This window comes from Triturus cristatus, chromosome 4_1 (assembly GCF_964204655.1).
Source record: "Triturus cristatus chromosome 4_1, aTriCri1.1, whole genome shotgun sequence".
NCBI classification, from domain to species: domain Eukaryota; kingdom Metazoa; phylum Chordata; class Amphibia; order Caudata; family Salamandridae; genus Triturus; species Triturus cristatus.
In genome coordinates, this window is record NC_140585.1 from 1,156,071,575 (window position 1) to 1,156,098,646 (window position 27,072).

Consider the following 27,072-nt stretch of genomic DNA (forward strand, 5'->3'; position numbering starts at 1 on the left):
CTCATTTTCTAGGTATTTGGCAGGCAATGGATTGGAATGACTAATTTTTCACTTTTCTTTCAGGCTCTCCGGGCTAAAGAATCTGGAATGTAACCTGTGGCGGACAAAGGAACCAACTGCTCAGATACAAGAACTTGGCACTTCTGAAATGGTTGTTTCTCCCCGTAGCACCCCACCATCAACCAGCCATGGACCAAAAATATTTCCATTGGGTGCTCCTCAAAGAAAATCAGCCTTAAATAAGTGCCAAATCCTACAGATCAGCGCGTGTCAGAACTCCCCAGAGCCAAAACGAGATTGTTTTAAGATCGGGAGGTGGGAATGGCACCAGTGCCTATTGGAAATTGTCCAGAATGAAGCGAAAAGCCAAGAAATCACCCAAGACTGGACTTGCGCAGGCAATTCAGACAAGAGCCAGCATCATGTAACCACAATAAGCAGCGGACAAGCAGGAGCTAGTCACCATAACAAACACCATGGAACATTTATAGAGACCGTGTCACTTAATGTCTCAAAGTCGAAAGCGCCACTTCATCCTCAAGTTGCATTGTATTTCTGGCCAACCAGCAGTTACAAATGTAAGCATCTGTTCCAGAAGGATTGTTGAGGTCCTGCACAGCTATCAGATTTAAGCCTAGAAGGTTGCTGTGCTCTCTGAATGTAATAATCAGCTATGGTGCTAATGGTTACATAAGGTGAGTCTCCAATGGGAACACCAAGGAGACCAGCTCAGAACGAACTGAAGTCACTTGTGCTAACGGGAGTTCCTACTGTCTTGAAAATACTTTTTTGCTGTTTGTATATAGATTACCTAAGGTACGAGACCCTGCACAAGAACAAATTTCCAATTCCAGCTGCTCACCGATCTCCGACACCACCTTTCTAGGAAAGGTCACAGAAGCTAATTTAGCACCTAAATTATTCCAGAAATTGCAGTCTCTAGAGGGAGAAAATGAGTTTACCCCAAAGGCCTACATGACGGGAAACTTCATGAGGGAAGCCAAATACTTCAGAACGCGAAATGACGCACGCCATTTAACAAGCAGGACCAGGCATTCGCCAGACAAACCTAGTGTGGAAGCGTTATTAGCAACATTGAAGTGTTCTTGATCTCACAAATTCGATTTCAGACTTCCTGCACAAGTGATGTACATACCCTCCCCAGATGCCGCGAACCTCTGCAGGACTGAAGGGGAAGCGTTAAACTTGTTCAGCACTTAATGACCTGCTTGAAGGAGTAACTAATCAGTCTACCAGACATGTGACCCTCTGGACTTCTCGAATGTAAATATACAACTTTATTCTCCTCTCAAACTTTCAGGAGCCTGTCTGGCGACTCATGTTTTTATACGTTTTGTACTTTAAATTAAAGACGTTGTCACATGTTGAACCTGGTCAATTCTTTCTTGGAATACCAAGATCACACACATGCATAACAGACTATTGCCAGCTTCGATTAGAGCAAAGAAATAAAAATCATGTTCAGCATTACTAGTTACCTCCAGGAAATTTAAAACGCGCATACTGTTTTGTAATAAAATTTAATTTGTTTTTTTTTTTTACACAATCTAAAAACAGACCATAAAAATGTACCCGCGCTGGTTTAGAAAAACAGATGAAAAAAAAAGCTGCAAATACAAAATACAAGACAGTGTCGCCAGCCTGCTGGGGTTCCCTTTGACAGAGCCTCTGCGTTGTCTCCACACAGTTCAGGGTTATCGGCTTTGCTCAACTGTTGAGAGAAGGAGAAGACAGTTATGTGAAGAAAATCCTAATGAGATGTTGCAAAACCCCAGTCAAGCATTCACAATACACAAACTCGCACAGTCCAGAATCCAGATCAATACTGCACTGCTAGGCAACACCAGGAGTACCTCAGCCAACCGTAACCTCCCACTCGCGCGCGTGTGTGTGTGTACACACACACACACACACAAGCCAATCTGTGCAATCATGAGCACCCACTGCTATTAAGGATCCACAATGCAGCAACCAGATACTGGTACACACCCCACTCTTGCATCAATTCACAAACTCGCAACTTCTTCTAGCAACACTCAATTCAGTCCAGCAGCCGAGTGCCCCTACCTCTAACTTCAGAGCAGGCTCACCAGGCAGAATTAGATGTCTAACCCACAGATGCCCGACAATAAGCCACAGGGAAGAACACAGCCCTTTCAAACAGAAGGCTAGACTCAAGAGAACAGCTGAAAACACTATTCACTTACGTAGTGCCAGCATGCTCAGTCACACACTACCATCTCAATCAAAAAGGAAATACCACACCCGTCAATTATCTGGGTAACTACTTTAAACACTGGGAGTTCATGCTTATAACAAACTTTCTAGAGATGCGCCCCCCTGAGAAATGTGAAGAGCGCAGCATTCAGAAGTGGCAGTACGGCGCAGGAGTTTCCAGTACCACATATGTTCCTACATTTACCTTCATAAATAAAATATATAGATTTGTAGACTAAGGGCTAATTATGGGGATATTTTCGAAGGGGGATTCAGAAGGACAGACCAGAGTGAAGCTTTAGGTGTCTGCCACTCAGAACCCCATCGGAGAAAAACATGACTGCATGTACTTCACTTTTTACCCATCTATAATTATGTACCCCCACCTCCAAATCACCTGCCTCAGCTAGTAAACGTCCTACACAATGTAGGAGTGGGCATTCATAACATATTTCCCCCACCTTTCCCAAAGGTAGGGGGGGAAAAACGTTTATCAAACATCCTTGACCAACACCCCCACCAACTGTACATTCCTTCCCCCTCCAGCAGCTGTGCTTTCTACTTCAGTTTAAAGCAGAGCTGCCAGTCAGCGTGGCCTGGAAGGCATTTGACATCACAATGGTGGGTAACCAGTTTTGTTAACAAATGTTGCTAGGTCATAGCAGTGGGTTATGAGATTCAGACACTGAAATAGCATTGAGCACCATACATAAATTGATATTCTAAATACAGCAGCGGGCTATGATGGCTATATTGAAATGCATTACTTTTGAGAATTAGGGCGAGTCGTCACTGCCTGCACGGATCACAGCGCCATTTAAAACCAGTCCATAATGCTTTTCACCCCCCCCCCCCCCGGATGTAAAATGTGTGAGGAGCTAACCAAGGCACTGGTTTATATTTATAGAACACCAGCTCACACCTAAAATTCGGTCGTTGTAGGCAAGTCTCACCTTTGGGGAAAGTCTCACCTTTGGGACTCATTGGCTTTGCCAGGGTCTCGTTAATGTATAGCATAGGCCAGATGCTGTGCAGCATGACCAATTAAACAAGCATTTGCAATGCAATAGGTCTCGCATTTATGCGAGTTTATAAGCTATTGGCATTGTAAATGACAATGGCATTTATTTATATTTTGAAAACAAAAATAAAAGACATTGTTCTTTGCAATGTCAATAGCTCAAACTCGTGTAAATGCGAGACCCATTGCATTGCAAATGCTTGAAGTATACATCCAGTTTGAGCTATTGACATTTAAAGACAACCTGGAAAAGAGCACATTCTAAGAAACAGGGCTGCACACGCCAGTCACACACAGAAGGGACAAACTACAATCATGCAAGGGCACTTGAACCCAAAGTGAGAAGGCAGGCTATGCTCGGACATATGCAGGAGTGTGCAAGGGAGAATACAGGAAGGGCAAAAGGCGAACTACGAGTCAAAATGAAAGGGCAATAGATCAGCACTCAATGAACAGAGGGGCTGACAGGCAAGAGGCACTAAACCAAAATGGGTCAACACGCTCATGACCCAGCGAGGATTTAGATACATGGGGCACTTAACAAAATTTTCTGACTACCTCTTGTGACCAGAGAGGCGGAGAGTGCGGGTGGGCGTAACTGTTTTCTGTAGTGTAATTCCACAAAATGATAGCAATTTTGCGTGGAGTAATGTGAAAGTACCAACATTACTCAGGATTACTCTGGCCGGCTCAGTTGGAAAGTGGAGAATTATAAAAAAAATAGGCAGGAAGGAGAGGTCAAACAAGTACGGCACGATCAGGAATATGTTCAAAAGGGTATGCTTGAAAGTGGTACTCCTGAAAAGTAAGCCGAGAGACTCCTGTGAGATTGTGGTAGAGCTGAAGTGCAGAGCAGCCATAATTAAGAAAAGGGTGGAGACCCTAAAGAAGACTAGAAGTAACTGAGAAAAGAAGCAGAGACAAGCAAAGGATAGAAAGAACACTGAAATTTATCCCGTGTGCCATGTCCAATAACCGTACTGCCTTAGACGGTCAAAGTAGGCCATTTGCCCCCTCCGCACGCATCCAGCTGGAAAACCTTGGGCACAAAGGGAGGACAGCAGCAGTTTCACAACCGGTTGACTTTGCAGTCTATAAGGATGTCCCCATTATACTCCCTCAACAGATTGAAATATAAAAGGCTATTCGGACATGCACGCGTTGTCAGGCACCCAAAGTCGTCTCCCCCAATCAGTTGCTGCCAACACGGATGGAATATGCTCCTGGAATGCCTGAACTTAGACTAGAGATTCAGAGAATTTCCTCTATTTGGAGCCAAGTGTCCGCCTCCCCTCCGCCACCACCGGACAGAAATGTAGCCACACACGGAAGAGGTGTAGCAGACACCAAATGAGAAATATTAGCTTGGAGAGGTCTGTGCTGTGCCCCCTGCAGCTCACAGCTTATTCTCTAGCATGCGCCTCCAGGAGACGTGAAAGGCACCAACCTTCCAACTTGGATTAGCCATAGCCTACTACTGTAGGTCCAAGATAAAGCGAACAGCCTTTCTACGTCACTGCATATCAAGCAGTAAGTGTGTGCCCAAAAAGTGCCTGTTTGATGAAAAAGGGAGCCGGCTAGTGTATGTGGCCTGTTATGGCTAGGGCTATATATGTGCCGAGCCAATGTGCCGAGCCAAAGCGAGCAGCGTCATCGATCCAATTAAATAAAGATACTTGCGTATGCGCATAAAAAACAGCAGGAGAACAAAGGGCCGCAAAAAGCTTAGCAGTGTCCAGTGAAATATCGCGGGACCGCAAAATGCTCAGCACTGTACAGTGGCACAAATATAAACAAAAAACATATGCTCAAAAACATTTGCTCGTGTGTGACAAACGTACCGGGGATCAAAGCTCTGATATCGCCGCACAGATGCCAGTCTCCCTGTGTGTCCATTAAAGTGCTTCCCCACCAGATAAAGCCCACCATGTGACGCAGCTAGTACAAAATCCAATCCGGATAGGCATGCTGACAAGGAGACAGGGCGTAAACAAACAAGAGGGTTTCCTGTGAGAGTTGGGGCGTTTTACTGCCTCGGTGTGTGCCTGCACGATGTGCGACACCTCTGGTGGTAGGGGGCTGCTGGCACAGTGTTGGTATAGCTACTCTGCAGTGAGGGTCTTCTGGGTGCCATTCCCCATCCGGCACGGGACGCACAAAGTCATGCAGGCATCAGTCTTACCTCAACTTTACATACTCCTCTCCTTCAGTCTGAAACCACATGGCAGGAAGCCCACGAGTGGTGCGAGCTTGCCACTGCGAGCAAAGTGCTTTCAATTATTGCGCCTGTGTCTGGGCACAATAATTGAAACCATATGGCCTATTGGTGTCTATTACACGCCTGGACACCAATAGGCCATGGGCAGAGCAATGCACACCGCCTTTGGCCAATTGCGTGCAGTCTAAGGAACAAACACGCACGCCAAGGCCAACAGAACAGGAAAGTAAAAACACGCACGAGAGTGCAATTCCAGGGTCGATTTCCGTACACTGGACAAAAGGACTCTCGCTGTGCGAGCAGTGCTGTGCACTGCATCGCTAGACACGAGACCTAAACAGGTGCAGTGGGCCTACAGCAGCCATGTCATGTTGGCTTGACAGATTACGTGCATCATTATGCATGCTTACGAAGTGATGCAGGTAGCTTTTTATGAATTACCTCTCCGAGATGGATTGGTGAAAAAAGAATGTAAATAGCATGAAAGGACTTTTGGGCAGTGGATACAGCAGCAATTAAAGTAGGCACAGGGAAGCAGCACAAGTGAGAACCTGGGGTGTCGGGGACACCAGCAAGAAAGCAACTCAGCGTGTCAGATGCAGTGTTTGGCATAGATTAAGCAGCTGCGAGCTTCCAACAAGGATAGCAAGGGGAAAAAGGTATACTTGACAGGGGCAAACACAAGCACACATACGTTGAGGCTTAAAACAATGCACTCTCGTGGAGTGCTTAAGCAAAAAGAAAAAGCTATTGCTTAAAAGTGAGCAGACCGATGATACAAGTCAACCAATTAGAGATGATACAAAAAAAAAGAAAGCATCAGGGGGCGACAAAAAGTCGGCAAAATGAAAACCATCAAATAAAGAGCAAATTGCAGAGCCATCCAATGGTGAAGGGGCAGGATGTAAGTAAGCCCTTGTAAGTTTCTGGAGTCTAGCAGGGCGAGCCTAAAAATACACCCAAAAACCTCCATAATTGTTCAGCAGCGGTCTTTTCAAATATGCTTAAATCAAATCCACATGAAAACTGTTCAGATATTAAGAATATATAGGACAGCTCAAGGAGGATTAGTGACTGCCAAACTATATTTTGCAGACCGCAGTGGCAAATGCCCCAGGATGTACTTCTGATACATACTGTAAGTGGAAATGTCAATTTCTTCAGGCAATTCAGCAACGTTTACTTCAAAACGATCTTGGACGTCATTTAAGATCTTGGCATCGGTTTCATCAGACACAAATGTGATGGCCAAACCCTTTGTGCCAAAGCGGCCAGCACGAGCCACCTGCAAGAGACAAATTGGTCACTGATGTGCTAAAAGCAAAGTATTTATTTTATTTACTTGACAGGTTTCATATAGCGCTGGCTAGACCCGAAGGTATCAAGAGTGCTTTACAGGTGCCTAAACAAGATTCCAAGAGTTGATCAAAAACTCAGTATAAACAATACAACAAAAACAGACGTTTCAGTGAGGTCTGAATAACATGGTCACTACAAAAGCATATAAATTTGCATATAAAGTGGCTGGTGATGGGAACACGCTTCAGGGCTGAGCTATAAACGATTGAACAACAAACGTTTCATTGAGGTAGTGGACATATACAAAACAAAAGCTGGAAGATACGTGTAAAGTGGTAGATGGGGGGGGGGGGAGGGCAGGCTTCAGCTGAGGAGGCAGTAGGATAGGGAGATAGAGGGGGAAGGGTGACGGGGAGGGAGAGAAGAGGGTGATGTCAGAAAAGGTCAGAGGACTGATAAAGGACCCCAGTATTTGCCTAGGTGTAGTTTCAGGTCTTTTTTGAAGGCACTGTAGATTGGGTTGCAGCGCAATTTTTTTGGGAGGGCATTCCATATGATCGGTGCGTTTCCAGAGAAGGAGCGAGTTTGAGTGGTTTTCTTTTTGAATATGGGGGGGATGAGGAGGGAGTTTGTGCTCCTCATCGATATGGCGCAGCCCGCTTTTTAAAGATGGTTTGCAAGGTACAGCAGGGCATTCTGGTGTAGGGCTTTGTGTGATCCATGCTGTCTTAAAGGAGGATCTACCTTCAGCTGGAAGCCAGTTGAGAGCCTTCAGGGATGGGGAGATGTGGTCAAAACTTTTGTAGCCAGTGATAAGCCTGGCTGCTAGGTGGAGCACAGATCTGAGTGGGGCTAGGTGGACTTTGGGGGTTCCTGTGAGGACAGCATTACCATAGTCAATTTTGTTTGAGTACCAGGGATTGAATGACCCATTTGAAATCTTCAGGAGGGATGAGGGGTTTGATTTTATTCAGGTGTCTGAGTGAAGAGAGCTCCTTTAGCAGAGTTTGTGGTCGTTGAGGGTAAGATTTCTCAACAGTGAAACCAAGGGATTTCGCCGAGTTGGACAAAGAGCGAGCAGTTGAGTGCATTGAGGTCAGAGACCCAGTTTTGGATGGGAAGTCCGTTTTAAGGGGAGAAGAGGATGATTTCAGTTTTCTTGGGGTTGATTTGAGATGGTTGGTGTGAAACCAGTGTTGGATCTTGTTTAAGGTGTGGTTGAGATTAAGTATATCAGAGTGGGACCTAATCTTGTAGTAAAGTTGTGTTGTTGGCATAGAGGTGGTAGTTCATCCCAGTTTGTTTCAGGATATGCGCAAGAGGTTCCATAAAGAGGTTAAAGAGTGAAGGGGAGAGAATCGAGCCTTGGGGGACATCTAGGGTGACTGGAGAGGGGTTCGATACAGTCGTTCAGGTTGACTTGTTGTGTTCTGTGTAGGAGAAAAGAGGTGAACCATTTAAGGAACTGGCTGTTAAGGCCAAAGCAGGATTTGAGTTTAGAAGGTAGTTGTGGTTGACTGTCAGAACGGGTGTATCGTTTAGTGTATTGTCAGCAACGAGAGGGGAGTTTGTTGGGATCTCAGTTAGATGGAAGGAGTGATCGATTTTATCCGAGAAGTTGGCAATTTCCTCACATCTATTTATCGAGGAAGTGGGGGGGGGGGGCTAAGGTGGTTATGGTTTGCGAACAATTTGGTCAATAGTTGTCGGTTTTTAGCTTGATCGAGTTGTATTCAGAAAAAAGCGGCCTTCTCCCTGAAGATGTGTTTTTTGTAGGATGATCTAGCGGACCAGAGACTGGCAAGGTGGGCGGCTGAGGGGTGCTGTCTCCATGATCTTTCAGACAGTCCGAGTGCTCACCTTTCGTCGTTCAGGTCAGGGTTAAACCAGGATTTGGATGGAATGGATCTTTGCTTTAGTTTGGGAGGGGCTAGGAGGTCAAGGACCTCACTGCCGATCTTGTTGAAGAGTTTAGTGAGCTCATTTGCGTCTGGGGGGGGGGGGGGGTTGAGAAGAAGTTGCGTTTGTAGTTTAGCGCCTGGAGGGATTTGGTTAAGGTTTCTGATCAGTTTTATGGGAAGTTGGTTTTTGGGAGGGGAGGGTAGCAGATTTGATCTTGAATAGAATGAGGTGGTGATCAGACCAGTCAATGGGAAGGATGCTGGAGAGGGAGACCAGGTCGTTTTTGGATATGATGGCGTGGGGGGGGGGGGGGGGGGGGGGGGGGGGTGAGTACATTGGCTGTTTGGTGGGCGTTAAGCCAGGTTTCTGTAAGGAAGGCAATGTCGATGGATTCACTAAGGAGGGTTTCAGATTTCAGTTGCGTGTCGGACAGTTGAGCTGCCGTTTACTAGCATGCAGGAGATGGGCGTAGGGTTGGCTTTGGCGGTAATGCCAAAGTGTATGGTGGTAAGTTGGGTTGGGGGTCTGGCTGAGATGGGAGCGGAGGGTGTATTCTGCTCGTACCCTGAATCCCAGGGATGCGGGAGAAATGGGGGGGGGGGGGGGGGTGAGTAGGAGTCATGGGTTTGGGAAGGTAAGAGTTGCATAGGTCCGTAGTGGCAGAGGGTGAGAGATCGTTCCTAGCACAATACAGCCTAGAGGAACTATGAGGGGAATAGTTTTCCAGAGGTTATGTTGGGAGGGGTGAGAAGCATAGGCAGGTTGAGCCGTAATGATTGGGCAGGACCTGGTTTAGAACCCCGACGTCTTCTCTGAGTCTCATAAGTTCAGTCTGAACGGTAGAGAGATTCAGTTCAATGTTGGAAAGTGTTAGAGTGAAATGGTTGAGTTGGCTCGGGCAGTGAGAAGGGGGTGGGGTATGGGGGTTCGATGTTGGCTGGAGACTAGAGCCTGAAAGGGGGGGGATGCAGCCTGATTGGAGGGGGGGACTGGTGCTGTTGGACGCTGAGGGGGGGGTCACTAGTGCTGGTAGGTTGTGGGACGGGGAAGGATTATGTTGGAGAGAAAGGAGGGTGGCGAGGAGGGGGTTGAGCTAGAGCTGTTGGACGCTGTGGTGGGGGGGGGTCACTAATGTTGGTAGGGCGTGTGGCTGGGGGAGGGGCGTTTGATATAGGGGAGGGGGAGGTAAGGTTATGATGAGGGGGGAGGCGTGAGATTCTGTGTTGGAGAAATAGGTGTAATGGGGGAGGGGTCCCAGACTTTCATTCCTCCGCATGCGTGGGTGGAGTGTAGTTCGTAGTGGGTGTTGTGTGTTTCGGGAGGGTGGACGTTCAGGGGGAGGGGTCCTGCAGATGTGGAGAGGCCTACGGCAGAGAGTAAGGTTTGGGGATGTTGGTTGGTAGGTGCGGTGGGGAATTGGGTGGTGGGACGTGCAGTACGGGTGACTAAGGTGTGACGGCTCTGGGCTAGTAGAAGGTGGGATGTTATGTGGGTGACAGATGTAGGTGTGGAGGGTTTGGGGATGCCGAGGAAGTTTTGGGGAGGTCAGTTTGTAGATGGTCGGGATTTGGTGGTGGGACGCGCAGTATTGATGACTAGGGATTGTGAGCTCTGGGCTAGTGGGAGGGGGGATGTTAAGAGGGAGACCGACAGATGAGGGAGAAGGATTGGGGGCAGGTTTGGACAGAAGGTCTATCAGGGAGCTGTAGAGGTGGTCAAAGGTGTAGGTGGTGCTTGGATGAGAAAGTTGCCGGTTTTGAAGATGGAGATCTCAATTTCTCCACAAAAAGCAGGGGAAGGAGAAGTAGAAAGTTAGAAACCGTATGGGATACTGCCGGATTTAGAGATGATAGCTCAGCAAGATGCTTTTCCATTTGGAGGGGCGTTTGGAGTAGAAAATAAGGTTGCTTATTGTAGGAGAGGTAAGGTAGGAGTCAACTAGAAGTGTTTGAGTGTTGTCAGTTTATGCTTCGTTTTTCTTGGCATATTTGGACAGATTGGATGGGTATAGGATTTTCCAGAATTGGGTCCATGTCTTGAGAGTGCAGGGTTAGGGGGAGTGGAGCCAGGGGATGGGGTTGTTAGATGGGCCATCAAAGGGGAATAGGGAGGAAGAGAGCAGTTTCCAAGAGCTGTTTCCAAATTGTGGCTGGCACTCGGATCTCAGTTCTGGCATCTAGGACAGGTGTGAGGGGGAGGCTGCACCGAGTAAAAGCCAAAGAGTCAGGCTCTACTTACTGTCAGTGGGCCCCTTGCCAGTGGGGCGGCTGTGCAGGCATAGGCACTTCGGGTCAATGGCCTCCGTATCAACGATCAGGATGTGGGGGAGCGCTGTAGAGCCATACGCGTCAGCAGGGGCAGGGCTGGCAGGGTGAAGGAAGAAGCAGAAACTGCTCACAGTGAGTCTGAGGTCTGGCCGCATTGGAGGGCGCATTACCATTCCAAAAGCCACTTACCCTATCAACAGATCTGTATGCTTTTTCATGTTTGGATATCGATCCTTCTGCACTCCAGCAAAATTTTATATAGTGCTAGAAAGTAGGGGTTGAGGTGGCCAGCAGGAGGCAGCGGGAGAAACGGGAGGCATAGAGCGAGTAGCACAGGCAGACTGCTGGGATCCTAAGTGAGCAAAAGGAATTGGTATACGACTAAGGCAGAGTAGGCAAACCTTGAGGCAGCCAGCAGGAGTCAGGAAGTAAACAGCAGCAGTCAGTCCAAGCAAGCGGCCGTCTTCGGAGTACAGCAAAGAAATTGGCAAATGAGAAGAGCAGTATGTGCACACTAAGGCGTTGAGGTGGCCAGCAGGGGGCCGCAGGAGTCAGGGGAGTAAACTGCACACAGTAAGGTATGCAATTAATCAGCAAGCTCATTGCCCGCAGAAGCTGCACACAGTCCCACGCTATTCTCCTTTCAAACACATGTACTGTCTGGTCCCAGCAACCGGCACAATAAACCTTAGCAGCAAAATATTTGCAAATGGCCCATCACCCCCCCCCCCCCCTTCACCCCCAAACACCCCCTCCACGGCTCTTACCCTGTGCAAATAGGTGTCGGAGTCCTCTGGCATATCATAGTTGAAGACAATGTTGACCCTTTCTATGTCCATTCCTCGCCCAAAAACATTTGTAGCCACCAAGATCCGCCGCTGAAAGTCTTTAAATTGCTGGTACCGTTCCAACCTGGAGCAAAGAGTGAGAAAATGAGGTCCGAGCAATAGGGCAAGAAAGTGCCCAAGGCCTGTGATTTTACTCGACACTAAACTCACCTCTCCTCCTGCGCCATTCCTCTGTGAATGCCAATAGCTGGAAAGTTCTGTTCGACCAAAAGCTGAGCCAGGGCTATACATCGCTGCACAGACTTCACAAAAATGACTACCTGCAACAAAGACAAGGTCACAGCATGCCAGAAACTCCAGTGAAAACAGGAAAAGGCAGCAGAAATTAGCAGATTAAACCTTCAACGTTAGGCTAGCATCCCAGTACCGCGACGTGACAAACCTGTGCCATCCTCCAACCTAGATGCTATCGGGGGAAGGACAGGGGTTGGACTACAGCAGACACTCACCTGATTAAACTCCAGCACATCAAGCAGGTCAAAGAGCTTGCGGTTCTTTTCGCTGTCCTTCAGTTTGACATAATACTGCTGCAGTCCATGAAGGGTCAGCTTAGTTTCATCATCTACAAAGACCTCCATGGGCTGTAGAGAGGCAGGAGACGAGCAATTATTATAACATTGGAGCGGTTATTGTGAGCACAACGCAGCATCAAAACCCAACACGAATGAGGAAGGAACTACTGTGTAACAATCGCTTCAAGCTGCAGTGGCCAACAATTGCACTGAGCGATCATGAACATTAAGTAAGCGTCATGATCGCAACTTGGCACCCCACAACTGGCATGGTTGTTTTTCACCAATATGGAGCTCCCTCCACAAAAGACCATTCTACCTGTGCAGCCTTGGGAGCCCGTCCACCCAGAACTGGTATTTATCTTCCAACCTGCTGCTGCATACTGCGGAACTCCTGCCACCTTAAACATCACTGCACCATCTGCTACTCACAGCCTGCTTATGCCGACAATTCTCTACGCCCCTTCTCAAATCTGCAAGACTGCCATCTTCAACGACTTTGTAATCCTGCATTACATATAGTTCTATGCTCTGCCAGCTCCCATGCTTCCCTTAGGCTTCATACTATTTCCCAGCTTAGAGAGAAGACCCCCAAACCTTCCAGGATCTCAATATGTGCTGATGTGACACTACATGCGCAACTACAATAGTCACCAAGGAATCCTTTCCTTGCTTCATAGAAGTCTGAAAGGACAGCAGTGTTGTGAAAGAGCCAAAACACTTGCTGGACAATGATATATTGACTTATCTGCTGGGTTTTGAGTTTCTACACCACACTACCTACAAGTAAGCCTTGAGCTGCTCGAATATTGCATTGAGGACCAAGTGACAAAGGGCGCTCTGCTCAGTTTTCACACAATAGTAAGGTGAAAGGATGTTCGATAGCAGTAACCAAGGAAAAGCAAACACAATTGTCCGACAGATGCAACAGATTACTTATGACAGTCTGAATGCCTTCACCCATGGTTTAGCTGTGATGTGTCAAGACTGCAGAATCCTAGTCTATGTACTACAGTGGGGCACATTTGCCTTGTCCTAGTGAGACTCTCAAAGTGATATAAAGGGGGAAAGGACTGTTCTAAGGCGTACCATTAACAGGTGTGTGCCAACCAAAGGTCACCATATTCTTTACTTCACCGAAGTAGTATCAAAGAAAATATTAATAATTTGGAAACTGGAGAACTGGGGGGGGGGGGGGGGAAACGACACCATCTTACTGATGCAGACCCATATATTGCTGTGCTCTGTGTGACTGATACAAACTTGCTCTTCAAGTGTTCAGCAATGGGTACGATGTAGAATAGAGGGACTTTAGGCTATGTTGCAATACATTCCTCCTAAATCTATATGCTTGAGATTAACAATTTATTGGTTGTCAATATTTTTTTCTTGTATGGCGTGACAAAGTAAAAAAAGCACTATGGCATGGCCAGTGAGGACTGCATCATTGCTTTTTTTTTAAGCCATGTTCCATAAGAGCCTATGATGCTGTGCAATATGTAAAAAAAAAAGCAAGGCAGGGAAGCAACTGGAAGACGTGGGAGCAGAAACAGGAGGGGAAAGCAACACTTTAGGTGCCAGGGAAGAAGGAGCACCAGACAGGGGCAGCAACACAGAAGGAATGTGTGGGCAGATGAAGAAAAAGTTACTCAATCACAGCACGCAATCCATGGTCCATGCTCCAAAGAAAGGAATAGAAGTGACACTTGGGCTGTGCTGGCCAATTTGGAGGGAGCAAAGAGATACAATGAACCAACAAGTGGTAAGGGATGGACCGGCTCGAAGCAAGGCATTGTAAACTAGTCTTGTAGGAGCATATGCACAGTCACAGGCTCAGCCTAAAAAGTACCCATGTCCCATTAAGATATCTGCTCCCAAGTTTGCCACCACAACTGGTTTTACTGACGTAGATATGTCCATTCCTGTTCAAAGAACCACTTCACAAGGCAAAGGCAGCAAATTTGGTGATCAGATACCTGGCCAAACGCTAAAGCCTTAAGGCAGACTAGAAGTAGCAAAAACCACAGAATCAAATTGTACAATATCTGGTCTGAGCACTTGCACCTCGTGAGAAAACTCCCAAGTGGATAGGGCAAATAAAGGAGCAGACTTGGTTCTAGAAAGCATTTGGCCACACGATTGTGAAGCGTTTTACATTAGCGCCAGATTGTATTATACAAGATCTGATTAATTTGTTTCACTTTTTTGCCACGGGATATAGTGATTTGAGCCCAGATGACAATGTGGGGCCGACACTTGGACTCAAACTTGGCTTCCCAGTTCCAAAGTCTGCAGCTCTGGCCTTCAGACCACATTTCCTGCATTCTAGTTCCATCAACTATGGTGCATTATAAAAATAAAACTACACATCCAACTAAGAACCACACCATCTGTTAACATGCCTACAAGACTCGCTCTGCTTAAGTCAACAGGCAGCAGAATATGACTCAAACTGCACAATTGTTCCTTTTAGCTGTAGCCACACAAATAAAATGGGAAAATATACCTGAATGTGCAAGGACTGAAAAAGACTTCAGAGAGGTTCACATAAGGCTCAACCTACAAAGCATCCACTACTGTTGGCTACAAGTACCATCATACCCATTCAGTGTGTTAAGGAATATACACTCCTACACTACAGAAAAGGCTGGGAAGCAGGTGCCAGACAGTGAAGACACAGGAGCACCAACATCCTACCAAGTGTGCTGCATATGGACGCCATGGTGTGGTTCGTGCACATCATGGTTGGCATCTGTACTGTGCCACCTGCACCATGGAAAGGAGGGTCACTCACATCCTGCATGAACTTCCTGCACACTGGCCGGATCTCCTTGCTGAGGGTGGCACTGAACATCATACATTGTTTCTCATGGGGCGTGAGACGAAAAATTTCTTGGACGTCTCTTCTCATGTCTGCATGAAAAAGGAGAAATGATCAGTGTAATTAGTACTTTTAAAGACATTCTAAGACAGCCTCCCATGGAGACTGTCGGAGCAAAGAATTGCAGATGGGAAACAATTGCAGGAAGGTTTTCACTAAGGGGCTCAGAGTGACAGACAAGATCAAAGCTAGAGTTTATGATGTCACTCAGAACGCCAGTGTTCCTGTAGGAGTCAAGGGAGAGCAGTACACAGTACAGGCATCAGTTCAAACTAGGGGCTGCTACTAGCACAAATGTAGCCATCATCTTAAAAAAAAAAACCCTGCATATCAACATTACCGACCCCTCAGTACCAGGTGTCCCGCCACCCACTCCACCACCATCTGCAACATTTACCTATAGCCACCCAGATCAGAAAATGTAGGGGCTCTCACTACAAAGACCACCCTCTTGATCCCTGCCAAAATCTCATCTTAAAGGGAAAAAAATGAAATTGTAAAGCACAAGCTTTGTTAGAGCATCCTTTGCTTCATCTTCCATCTCCCATGGCTGTCACTTTCAAACTGCCAGCCACAATTCTCCAGTTTGGCTTGGGCTGTTAGGCACGGCAGGGAACATAATGGAAGACAGCACTTTCTTTTATACCAGTTGTGGGAAACAACCTGCTTCCCAGTAGTAAGATGACTAACTGGAGAGCCACTGAATGTTTTTTCTCTAGTACTTACCAAGCTGTTCAAGCATTTTGTCACACTCGTCGAGTACAAAGTGCTTAACATTCTTCAGATTCAGATGCTTGTTCCTGGCGAGCGCGAGTGTGCGACCAGGAGTACCCACAACTATGTGAGGGCAGTTTTTCTTTAAGACTTCCTCGTCTTTCTTTATGGCCATTCCGCCGAAGAAAACTGCCACCTGTGAAAAGAAAACTACAGTTAACTGTTGCCTCAGTCAGGAATAAGTCCACAAATACAGCATGCGTCACAGAAGAAGTTTTTTTCTACTCCCGCTATACTTCTGGATGTTTTCCAAAGTTGGACAGGAGATGGTCTTACCTTGACTGTGTTCATGTATTTCGAGAAGCGTTCGTACTCCTTGCTGATCTGGAACGCCAGCTCTCTGGTGTGACACATGACTAGAACGATGACCTAAAGCATTAGAAAAGCATACCCATAAATTAGTAATCAGCGTTAATGCAAAAAGAAAAAAAAACTATAAAAAACACAAGATACCCAGAAGCCATTAATGCTGTGAGAAATAGAAAAACATGCTGCACACGTAAAGAACAAGCCATGGTATAGATTTGACTAGTGCTACCAACTTTCGAACCTGGGAACGGTTCGAATTTCCAACTTTGACACTACTTAAGAGCACACAATCCCCAGTTCACTAAAAATGAGATGTAATGTGTGACTTATTTCTGTAATGCCTTCTTAATATATGCTATCTTGTAGACAATTTATGAACCAAATGACCATGCAGCCTCTACCTCAGACCAGATGTAAAATTACATGCCCTCCTTCAGGAGCTGCTATTCTGATGTGCAAAGAACCTGCATGCAAAAGTGATTTCCCAAAGTAGCAGTTTACTAGAAAACATGGCAGCCAACATCTGTGCCAACAGCACGCAGCTACTTCACACAGGAGAAATGTCTAAACTCACTTGTCCATCAACAGGTTCGATCTGCTGCAGGGTGGCGAGTACGAAAACTGCAGTCTTCCCCATGCCAGATTTGGCTTGACACAGGACGTCCATGCCAAGGATAGCCTGCGGGATGCACTCATGCTGCACTAAGACAATAGGAGGTAGGAAGGCGTTAGTAGCACAAAATCAAGGAGCTTTGCATGCAATAAGAGCAACAAGCATTTGCAATGCAATAGGTCTCGCATTTGTTAAAGTTAGAGCTAGTCATTGAAAATGACAATGTTTTTTACTTTGTAATTTTTTTATTTGCAGTGGAGTAACTATTTGCATTGCACTATTGCCATTGGTATAAAAAAGCAAAAATAAAACTCATTTTTAACGCCACCAGCTCTAACTTTAACTAATGCAAGACCTATGACTGGAGTGCGCACAATTTCTGAATGTATTGCAACCTGTTGCAGTTATAAATCAAACAAGGAATTCCAACCCTACACAGTGCAGTGTACTACCTATTTAGGCAAGTGCTTCAGTATGTACATTTTGTAATACAATACAGCTGTGTTTTTTCACATCAGAATCATGAAATGCCTAGCAAAGCGGAGCGTGGGAGGTGAGGAAATGAGGAGGAAAGAAACGCAGGTGACAGGCCGTTGAGTGGATCCGATCTTCGGGCAGGAGAAAGGGGGTGGGGAAGACATGAGTGGGGTGAAATTGAAAGATTGGTCGTTGAAAAGTGAGATTGTGCATGACAGGGGAGAGAACAGGGCAAAGGCGGTGTGAGAAAGGAGACAGAGGGAGTGCCGAAATAGAAACTAGCAGCGAAGACAGGGCAAACAATAACGGGCACATCTGATAAAATACAGTGCACTTGAGCGGACTGTCATTTCTCAAGCTCTGGATTGTATTCGTCTTTTGCGCCCACACTAATTCCACAGCACAAAATTATGGGTGTCCCTTACTCACTGGTAGCATGGGGTGCTGGGGAATGAGGGTCTCTGCTTCACTGTGGGCTCCTGAGCACAACCCTTTGGTAATACAACTACTGCCCTGACAGCCTGCTTCAACGCCTATTCATCAGGTTTGGCGGTGGTAGGAAACGCCAGATTGGAGCTCCCTTATTGAATGAATGCTGCCAAATGGCGGTCGTTTCTCAGTGCACTGTCCTTCTGAAAAGATGTGGCAGAGCTCCCTGTACAATGAACAGCACTGCAGGTCTGCACAGAAGTGTCAGCTCTGCCCCATAACAAGTGTTGTATTAAACAGGAGCAAAACCCACAAACCACGCTGAGATTTGGGTCGGTACGTGAAACAAGCAACAATTTCTCAACTGGTATCATTAGGCAGGACAGTTAGGCAAGCATGTACAAGACATTACATGAAAGAAAAGGACTCTTGGTAGGTTTTTTGTTAAGAATGTGCACATGGCATATTTTTAAACAAATTCAGACAAGAATAAAAATGAGAATTACAGTTGTAACAGCACTGCAGGCAAAACAAATTTGCGTCAACCCGAATTGTACTTGGTGCTAAATTGTGTTCGTGACAACGGGTGGCGACGCAAGTGACAATGTGATGAGCAAGGAACGGCGCATGGTGAAAAAGTGAGTCTGTACAGTGAATATGGTGGTTCAAATCGATAATTCGCAATCTTTAGACAATTAGAAAACAGTTTCTTTTGAAGCACATGAGGTAAGCGCCATCAATTGCGCTGACAGGTAGACGACATTTCGATCCAGTGACTTAGGATCATCTTCAGGACCGGGTTGGCATGGTTTAGGCGGTGCTGTACAAGGAGGGCAAGACGGGTAAGGGATGGGAATGGTAGTAGGGAGGGGACGCGAGGGCTGGGAAGCTTAAGAGGCAATAAGTCAGATCGGTGAGGGGGTAGGGCAGACATGCAGGTGAGAGTGAGGAGCTGGCCATGTAAAGAGGCCAGAGTCTCCTGGGTATATAGTTAGTGCCTTATGCAATTGCCAGCAATACAATTTTGGCTAGAGTGGTTTTCATGAACCCAGGGACATGCTCCCATGATTACTATTTGGGTGGTCTGCCGTGATGGGGATGAACAAGGTGGGTGAGGAATGTGGTAGGATCGTGTGAGTTGTCTAGGGTAAGCTCACAGGGTGCAATGGATGCAAGCGTTAGACGCGCGCCTCGATGGGAGGGTTTCCTGGAATTACGAAGTCGGCTGTGTCTTAACGGGACATTGGCGTTGAGGAGGTTAGAGTGTCAACCCATCAATGGTACTTCTGAAGAAACACGAGTGTCACCATTAGTATGGGACAGGGATTGCAGGTGGAAAAATGGCAGAGCAATTGTGGTCGGTAGAGAACGTGCGTCCATTACCTTGAGTCAGCGATTAGTGGCTTGGAAAAGAGCGGTGTCCGGAGGGACATCGGCGAAGTAGATGAGGTCAGAGAGCTTGGGATCTGTGGGGAAAACGAGCGGGGAAATTAAGCCCGAGCAGTTCAGGAAACAGGATCATGACGCGATCAGATGCCGAAAGCTAGGAGTGACGTCTGAGGACGAGGTCCTTACCTATGGAATAATGGTTTATCCAGCGTTGGGTGGCTTGGAAATCAGCCGTGTCCCGCCACGATCGCGTGCGGTGTGAAGGGTGGGTGGGATCGGAAGTATACAAGTAAAAAACTTCAGTGTTTCGCTGCGGTAGACTGTCATGTGACACTGGTGGTGGGGGTGTGCCTGGAGTGACGTGGTGTGGGCGGGGAGGAGGACCCAGGTGGGATACAAGAAGTGGGTGGGCAGAAAGAAGGGATTCGGAACGTGCAACTTGGGGAAGAATAGAAATAAATATACAGCGGAGCAATTGCCTGCAGATGAATAAAGCATGTGAATATTGAATATATCTGGCTGGCATGTATACATTAATTCGCAGATAACAAGTACAGAAAGATACATACATGCAGGTTTGGAGAAACATTACATAAAACAATTGCAACCAGATGAATAAAGCATGGGGACAACAATTTATATCTTGGTGGCATGTATAGAGTAATTAGCAAGTAATACGAGCAGACAGACTACCAAAATAACGTGCTCAGAGAAGAATTAGAGCGGAAACAGACAATCGAATGAATGAATGACCATATATTGTATGTGGGCGGCATGTATTGAATATGCTACTTACCAGTATGCATCTGTTCTTGGCATGTAGGGCTGCTGACATTCATATCTGTGCATAGATCGCCGCCTAGTGTTGGGTCCGGATGTTTGCACGTTGTTGTCCTGGAAGAGTCTTCGAAGTATCCTGGGATAGGTGACTCCTCCCCTGGACTACAGTGCGCATGGGCATCCTCTCCATCCTCAGATTGTTTTTCGCCATTGTGGCAGTGATGGAGTAGATACAGAAAGTGATGACCATGCTTACAGTAATTGAGAGCTGCAGCTGCTACAGGCGCCGGGGAGGAGGGAGGGCGATATGAATGTCAGCAGCCCTACATGCCAAGAACAGATGCATACTGGTAAGTAGCATATTCAGTTCGAGGCATGTGGGCTGCTGAATTCATATCTGTGCATAGAATATATAGCAGTGCCCTCTTATTAGCGGCGGCTACCAGTGCCAGCTGCAGCGGTCTGAAAAAGAGTTTTGAGAACAGCCTGTCCTACAGCTGCCTGCTGTTTTGATTCCACATCTACACAATAGTGTTTGGTAAATGTGTGTGTAGTGGACCAGGCGGCTGCTCTACATATGTCATGCAAAGGAATGTTTCCTAGGAAAGCCATGGAGGCCCCTAACTTACGTGTTGAGTGGGCTCGTGGGGGAATCGTTAAAGTGCGTTTAGCGTTTTGATAGCAAATTTGAATACATTTAACAATCCATCTGGCTATACCAGCTTTGGAGATAGCGTTACCTTTGTGGTGTGGGGCAAAGGCAACGAAAAGTTGATTTGTTTTCCTAAAGGGTTTGGTCCTGTCGATATAATACATGAGGGCCCTTTTTACATCTAGTGTATGGAGTGCCCTTTCTGCGACAGTTTGTGGGTTTTGAAAGAAAACAGGCAGTTCAATAGTTTGATCCATGTGGAACTGCGATACCACCTTGGGCATGAATTTGGGGTTGGTACGTAGTACGACCCTGTTGGCGTGAACCTGTATAAATGGCTCTTGGACGGTTAGTGCCTGGAGTTCACTAACTCTTCGTAAAGAAGTTATCGCTACTAGGAAAGCTACTTTCCAGGTAAGGAATTGAATCTCGCATGAGTGTAGAGGTTCAAAGGGTGGACCCATCAGGTGTGTGAGGACCAAGTTGAGGTTCCACATTGGAGCTGGTGGGTGGCTAGGTGGAATGACTCGTTTGAGTCCTTCCAACAATGCTTTGATGGCAGGCACTCTGAATAGAGAGAGGTGCTGCCTGGTTTGTAGATAGGCTGATATTGCGGTCAAATGGACACGTATAGAGGTGTACGCCAGATTGCATCGGTATAGGTGTAAGAGGTAAAAAATAATGTTTTGGATGGATGCGTCTAGCGGGTTAATGTCATTATTATTGCAATAAATGACGAACCTCTTCCATTTGGCTGCATAGCAAGCTCTGGTAGTGGGTCTCCTGGCCTCCTTAATGATGTCCATACAGTCAGGTGGCAGGTTTAGGTAGCCAAACTCTAGGACTTCAGGAGCCAGATTGCCAGGTTCAGCTGTTGCGGATCTGGGTGCTGAATCTCTCCATGGTTCTGCGTCAAATGCTTGGGTTTGACCCGCAGCCTTTGATGCGGCACCACGGAAAGTTCGAGAAAGGTGGTGTACCACGGCTGGCGTGCCCACGTTGGAGCAACCAGGACGAGTGTTAGTGAGTGTTGTCTGAGTTTGCGTGCCACCAGCGGTATCAGTGGTGCTGGGGGAAAAGCGTACGCAAATCTGCCGGACCAGTTCATCCATATCGCATTGCCCTGCGACTGCGGATGTGGGAACCTGGCGGCAAAGCTTTGGCATTTTGCGTTTTCGCTTGTGGCGAATAGGTCTATCTCTGGATGACCCCACTGCTGGAAGTACGGTTGGAGTACTGATGGGTGTAACTCCCACTCGTGCATCTGGTGGCTGTGTCTGCTGAGCAGATCCGCCATCTGGTTGTCCTTGCCGGGGAGGTGTTCTGCCATGAGGAACATGTTCCTCTGAATGGCCCACTTCCACATGCTCTGAGCCAGATGAGACAACTGTGGAGAGTGTGTTCCTCCCTGCTTCTGTATGTAGTACATGGCAGTCATGTTGTCAGTCTGGATCAACACGACTTTGTTGCACAAGTGTACTTTGAATGCTTTCATAGCGAGGAAGATTGCCATCAGCTCTAGAAGGTTGATGTGCATCTTCTTTTGTTGTTGTGTCCATAGTCCCTGCACTGTGTAATGGAGTACATGAGCTCCCCATCCCTGGAGAGACGCGTCCGCCGTCAGTATTATTTGTGGGACAGGCTCTTGGAACGGTCGGCCCTTGCAAAGGTTTTGTGGATTCCACCAATGCAGAGAGTTGTATGCCCGACCGCTCACCAACACTAGGTCTTTCAACTGTCCTTGAGCCTGATTCCACTGACGTGCTAAGCACTCCTGAAGCGGGCGCATATGTAGTCTCGCGTGTGGGACTATGAAGATGCAGGAGGCCATCATGCCTATCAACTGCATGAACACTCGCGCGGGAAGGGAGTGTTGTGGTTTGAACTTGGAAATCAGCATTTGCATGCTGTTGATTCTCACTATATTTGGCTGAGCTGTGGCCGCCAGAGTGTCTATAGTCGCACCTAGGTACTGTTGTACGTGTGCGGGCTGGAGATGGGATTTTGGGTAATTTAGTGAGAACCCCAGACTGTGAAGGAGGTGAATGGTGCAGGACATGTGTGGCTGGCACATTGCTGGGCTGACTTCGCTTGAACGAGCCAGTCGTCCAGGTAAGGGTAGACGTGTATGTGCTGCCTCCGTAGATGTGCCGCCACAGTAGCTAGGCACTTTGTGAACACCCTGGGTGCTGTTGTCACGCCGAAGGGAAGGACTTTGAATTGGTAGTGCTGCCCTTGAACAGTGAACCCGAGGTATTTTTTGTGTGAGGGGTGAATGGGTATGTGGAAATACGCATCCTTGAGGTCTAGTGTGGCCAGAAAGTCTCCCTGCTTGAGCAGCGGGAGAACTTGCTGTAGAGTGAGCATGTGAAAATGCTCGGAAAGAATGTATTGGTTCAGGGGTCTCAGGTCTAATATAGGTCTGAGAGACCAGTCCTTTTTCGGTATTAAAAAGTACAGGGAGTACACCCCCGTACCTTGCTCGTGGACGGGTACGACCTCTATTGCGCCTTTTAGAAGCATACTTTGCACCTCCTGCTGTAAGAGCGTTAAGTGCTCCGAGGACATAGGACGGTTTTTTGGAGGTATTGTGGGTGGAGTGGAGGTTAGTTCTAGACAGTAACCGTATTTGACAATATCTTTGACCCACCTGTCCGTGGTGATGGAGTTCCACGTGGACAGGAACCTTTGTAGCCTTCCCCCAACAGGTGTTATGTGGTCGGGAGGAAGGGAGAGGGCGTCACTGCTTGTTCTTGGGGGAGGACCTGGTGTTGCCGTAGCCACGTCCTCTGCCCTTTGTACTGGAGCCACTATATCCACCCCGGGTGTTTTTATCGTAGGTGGTTTGTGTATTGCCCTTGTTGTATGTTTGCTGTGACCCCTGTCCTCTACCTGCTCCTCTATTTCCGGGGCGACGAAAGGAGCCGCTCCGAAAGGACTGAGTCTGGAGAGCCCCCATGGACTTTGCAGTGTCCGTGTCCTTTTTTATTTTCTCTAGGGTGGTGTCAACCTCCGGCCCGAATAAATAGTCGGGGTTGACAGGCTGGTTGAGTATGTTATTTTGCACCTCAGGTTTGAATCCGGAGATTCGCAACCAGGCATGTCGTCGCAACACGACGCTAGTGTTTATGGCCCTGGCAGCTGTGTCTGCGGCATCCAGCGCACACTTGATGGATGCGTTTGTGAGGAGCTGTCCCTCCCTGATGAGGATCTCTGCACCTTCTTTGTATTGGTCAGGGAGATGTTGGAGTAGTTGCTCTAATGTGTCGTAGTGCGCTCTATCGTATCGAGCGAGGAGCGCTTGAGTATTGGCAATGCGCCATATGTTAGCTGCCTGGGCGGCAACCCGTTTGCCAGAGGTCTCTAACACCTTGGACTCTTTGTCCGGGGGAGGAGCGTCACCCGTTGTTTGCGAGTGTGCCCTCTTGCGAGCATTCGCAACGACAATGGAATCCAGAGGTAATTGGCCTCTAATGTAAGTAGGGTCCCCAGGCGCTGATCTGTATTTTTTGTCGATCCTGTGGTTTATCACTCTTGCCCTGGTGGGTTCCTTGAAGATGTCCTTCGCTGGTTTGAGGACCCCCTTTAACATGGGCAGAGTCTTTATATTTCTTATTGAGGTTGCGAAAGTATCCATAAGAAAGTCGTCCTCGACGGTGTCAGAGTGAAGTTGCACCCCATGATTGGCCGCAGCACGTTCAATTAGAGCGTTGAACGCTGCAGTGTCCTCTGTGGGAGATGTTTTTGCTCCATAGAGTTGTGGGTCCTGTGCATCCATAGGTGCACCTGGGTCCACAGGGTCATCCCAAGCTTGATCAGGGTCCTGTTGGCCGTCAGGGTCCATGTCTCCGGGGTAGGGGACTTGGTCACCCATGTAGTCCTCTAACGCATCCGTGTCGGAGTGTGTGGGAGAGAAGGATTGTGGATCCTGGTAGGGTGAGTGGAAAGGTTCGTAAAGAACTGGTTCTGAAGCCACAGGCAGCTTTCTTTTTAGTGGGATCCGGAAGGAGTCCAAAGCTGGCTCAGAAGTTATTTTCCTTTTGTGGATAATCATCCTGCCGGTGTCGGCGTCGATGAGATGCGATGGAGACGTCTCCGCAGAGCGTTCTGCAGGCGTGATCGTGGTGTGGGTGACCCGTGTCCTGATTTGGAACAGTTACGGGGCCGTGGATGGTGGCAGGCCAAAAGTAATGTTGGCTGGTGCCGAAGAGGCTGCTGGAGCTTTTAGTGGCTCGGAGCCCGACGTGTCCTGGAGGACCGTTTTCTTTTTGGTGCTTTGCGCAGCAACGGGTCGCATCTGGAGCTCCCTAGATTCCTTTGCGCCGACCGGTTATGTAGAGGCGGCCGTGGACTTTTTCGGCACCGGTGGGTCATCGAGTCGAGGGGCGGGAATGGCCGTCAACGTCTTCGATGAGTGTGGCTTTGGGGTTGCCGTCGAAGCGGTGCGAGACGCAGCAGGCAGTTTGACCTTTGGGGTCGGAGTCGATTGCGTCGGTGCCGGGACCTGAGCAGGTTTGGTGGCACCGAAGGCCTTTTTCCGTACGCCGACTCAGACGTCGGCCGCTTCAAGTTCGGCATCGCAGTCTCGTTTGGTGCGCTCGGTGCAGACGTGTTTTGCTGGCGTCGAAGGTGTGGAGGGCCTCGATCAGACCAGCGCCACTTTCGGTTTCAATTGAACCAATACAGCTTTTGGTTTCGAAGAAGGGAAACAAGCCGGTTTGGGCATTAATGGCTGCCGCTGAATGTCCGAGGCCGGGGCCGAAGAACTGCGGGATAGGTCTTGGGTAAGGCCCGAAGGCGATCCCTCGACCGGAGCCATAGACTGTTGCACTGGGCCTTCCTCAGTCTGAACGGGTAGGCCTTGCTCGTCACCGGAGCTACTCTCTTCGGCCCCTAAGGCCTCATTGTAGTCTACCTCGGTGTCGTCTTTATCTCTACGAAAGAGTGTTTCGTCGACGTCTTCCGATCCGGAGTCATGTTCGGAAGCGGGACTGGAGGGTAGGTTCTCCACGTCTTCGACATCTGCGGTCTCGGCGTTGAAGAGGTCGGCCGGGGCCGGTGCCGCTTGCTGCGCCTAGAGTCTCGCCGCTCGTCGATTCCGTAGAGTCTTCTTGGATCGAAATCGGGCACAGGCCATGCATGTAGATTCGTCGTGATCCGGTGAAAGGCATTTGTTGCACACCGGATGGACGTCGATGTGGGGATATTTCGCATTGCATACCGGACACCGCCTGAATGGTGTCCTCGATTCCATAGTCTGTCGAATCGACGGACGGGTAAGATGCGAAAAGTTGGTTCTGGAAGTTAGTAAACTAACAAAGATACTACTGATACCGATCAAGAACAGTACCGACGCGAACTAAAGGCCTTTTGGCCTGGAAATGTTTTTCCTAACTTGAGTCAAGATAGCACATCCGAACCCAATGGCGGAAAAAAACAAGCTGAGGATGGAGAGGATGCCCATGCGCACTGTAGTCCAGGGGAGGAGTCACCTATCCCAGGATACTTCGAAGACTCTTCCAGGACAACAACGTGCAAACATCTGGACCCAACACTAGGCGGCTTTCTATGCACAGATATGAATTCAGCAGCCCACATGCCTCGAACACATTGGTGTACCAATATCAGATACACAAGGTGTACAAAATAATTATAATTATGTGAGCTGCATGGGAAAGGGGACGGGCATAGTCAGTTTGAAGGTGCATAAGGATAAAAGAGGACTCTTTGGGAGTGCAAGCATTCGGTGTCAGCTGGATCTAGGTGCACTGCTGAGAAGGGCTATCAAAGTTACAGTTGGAAGTGCTCAAAGTAGAATAGTACTGTTCCATTCGTCGATCGTGTTTAACCCGGAGTTGACAGAATTACAAATGGTGATCCATTTACATTCGCACTTGTTGGAGGGCTTTGATATCTCCCCCTCTGATGGGCAATGTCGGTTGGTCTCACTTGCCAGGTGATTTCTGTTTTGCCATGGTTTTTTTCAATGTAGTGAGACCAAGGGGGCAGTCAGGACTTTGCAATGGATTCTGCTTCTGTGCTGGATGATCCTCTGTTTATCCATTTGAGTGGTCTGGCCAATGTATAAGAGGTCGCAGGGACATCGGATGGCATAGATGACATTTTGCGATCTGCAGTTGGTAAGGGTTTTAAGGGTGTACGATCTATTGCTGGTTTTGAGTACGGGTCACGGCGTGACCTACTCGCAGCTGCTCACAATCTGTGATTAAACAGTAGCAAAGCCGACAAACCATGTTGAGATTTGGGTAGCTACGTGAAACAAGCAACAATTTCTCAACTGGCATCATTAGGCAGGACAGTTAGGCAAGCATGTACAAGACATTACATAAAAGTAAAGGAGACTCTCAGTAGGTTTTTGTAAAGAATGTGCACATGGCATCATATTTTGAAACAAATTCAGACAAGAAAAAAAGAGAATTACAGTTGTAACAGCACTGCAGGC

At 47.7% G+C, this 27,072-nt stretch overlaps 2 protein-coding genes across 5 annotated transcripts in view; one reads left to right on the forward strand and one right to left on the reverse strand.

Moving 5' to 3' along the window:
* Window positions 1–1,387, forward strand: part of ADGRE5 (adhesion G protein-coupled receptor E5) — a 181,031-nt gene extending 179,644 nt beyond the window's left edge. For all 3 annotated transcript variants that reach the window (XM_085654302.1, XM_085654303.1, XM_085654301.1), the window contains one exon: window positions 64–1,387. In XM_085654302.1, coding sequence (XP_085510428.1) covers window positions 64–93 — 30 coding nt within the window. In that variant the 3' untranslated portion in view covers window positions 94–1,387. The remainder of the gene's footprint in view (window positions 1–63) is intronic.
* Window positions 1,388–1,525: 138 nt separating this feature from the next.
* Window positions 1,526–27,072, reverse strand: part of DDX39A (DExD-box helicase 39A) — a 38,369-nt gene continuing 12,822 nt past the window's right edge. For both annotated transcript variants that reach the window (XM_085654304.1, XM_085654305.1), the window contains exons 3-11: window positions 16,844–16,971; window positions 16,237–16,329; window positions 15,913–16,096; window positions 15,100–15,218; window positions 12,243–12,374; window positions 11,944–12,053; window positions 11,713–11,857; window positions 6,615–6,762; window positions 1,526–1,732 (exon numbers count right to left, since the gene is read on the reverse strand). In XM_085654304.1, coding sequence (XP_085510430.1) covers window positions 1,716–1,732; window positions 6,615–6,762; window positions 11,713–11,857; window positions 11,944–12,053; window positions 12,243–12,374; window positions 15,100–15,218; window positions 15,913–16,096; window positions 16,237–16,329; window positions 16,844–16,971 — 1,076 coding nt within the window. In that variant the 3' untranslated portion in view covers window positions 1,526–1,715. The remainder of the gene's footprint in view (window positions 1,733–6,614; window positions 6,763–11,712; window positions 11,858–11,943; window positions 12,054–12,242; window positions 12,375–15,099; window positions 15,219–15,912; window positions 16,097–16,236; window positions 16,330–16,843; window positions 16,972–27,072) is intronic.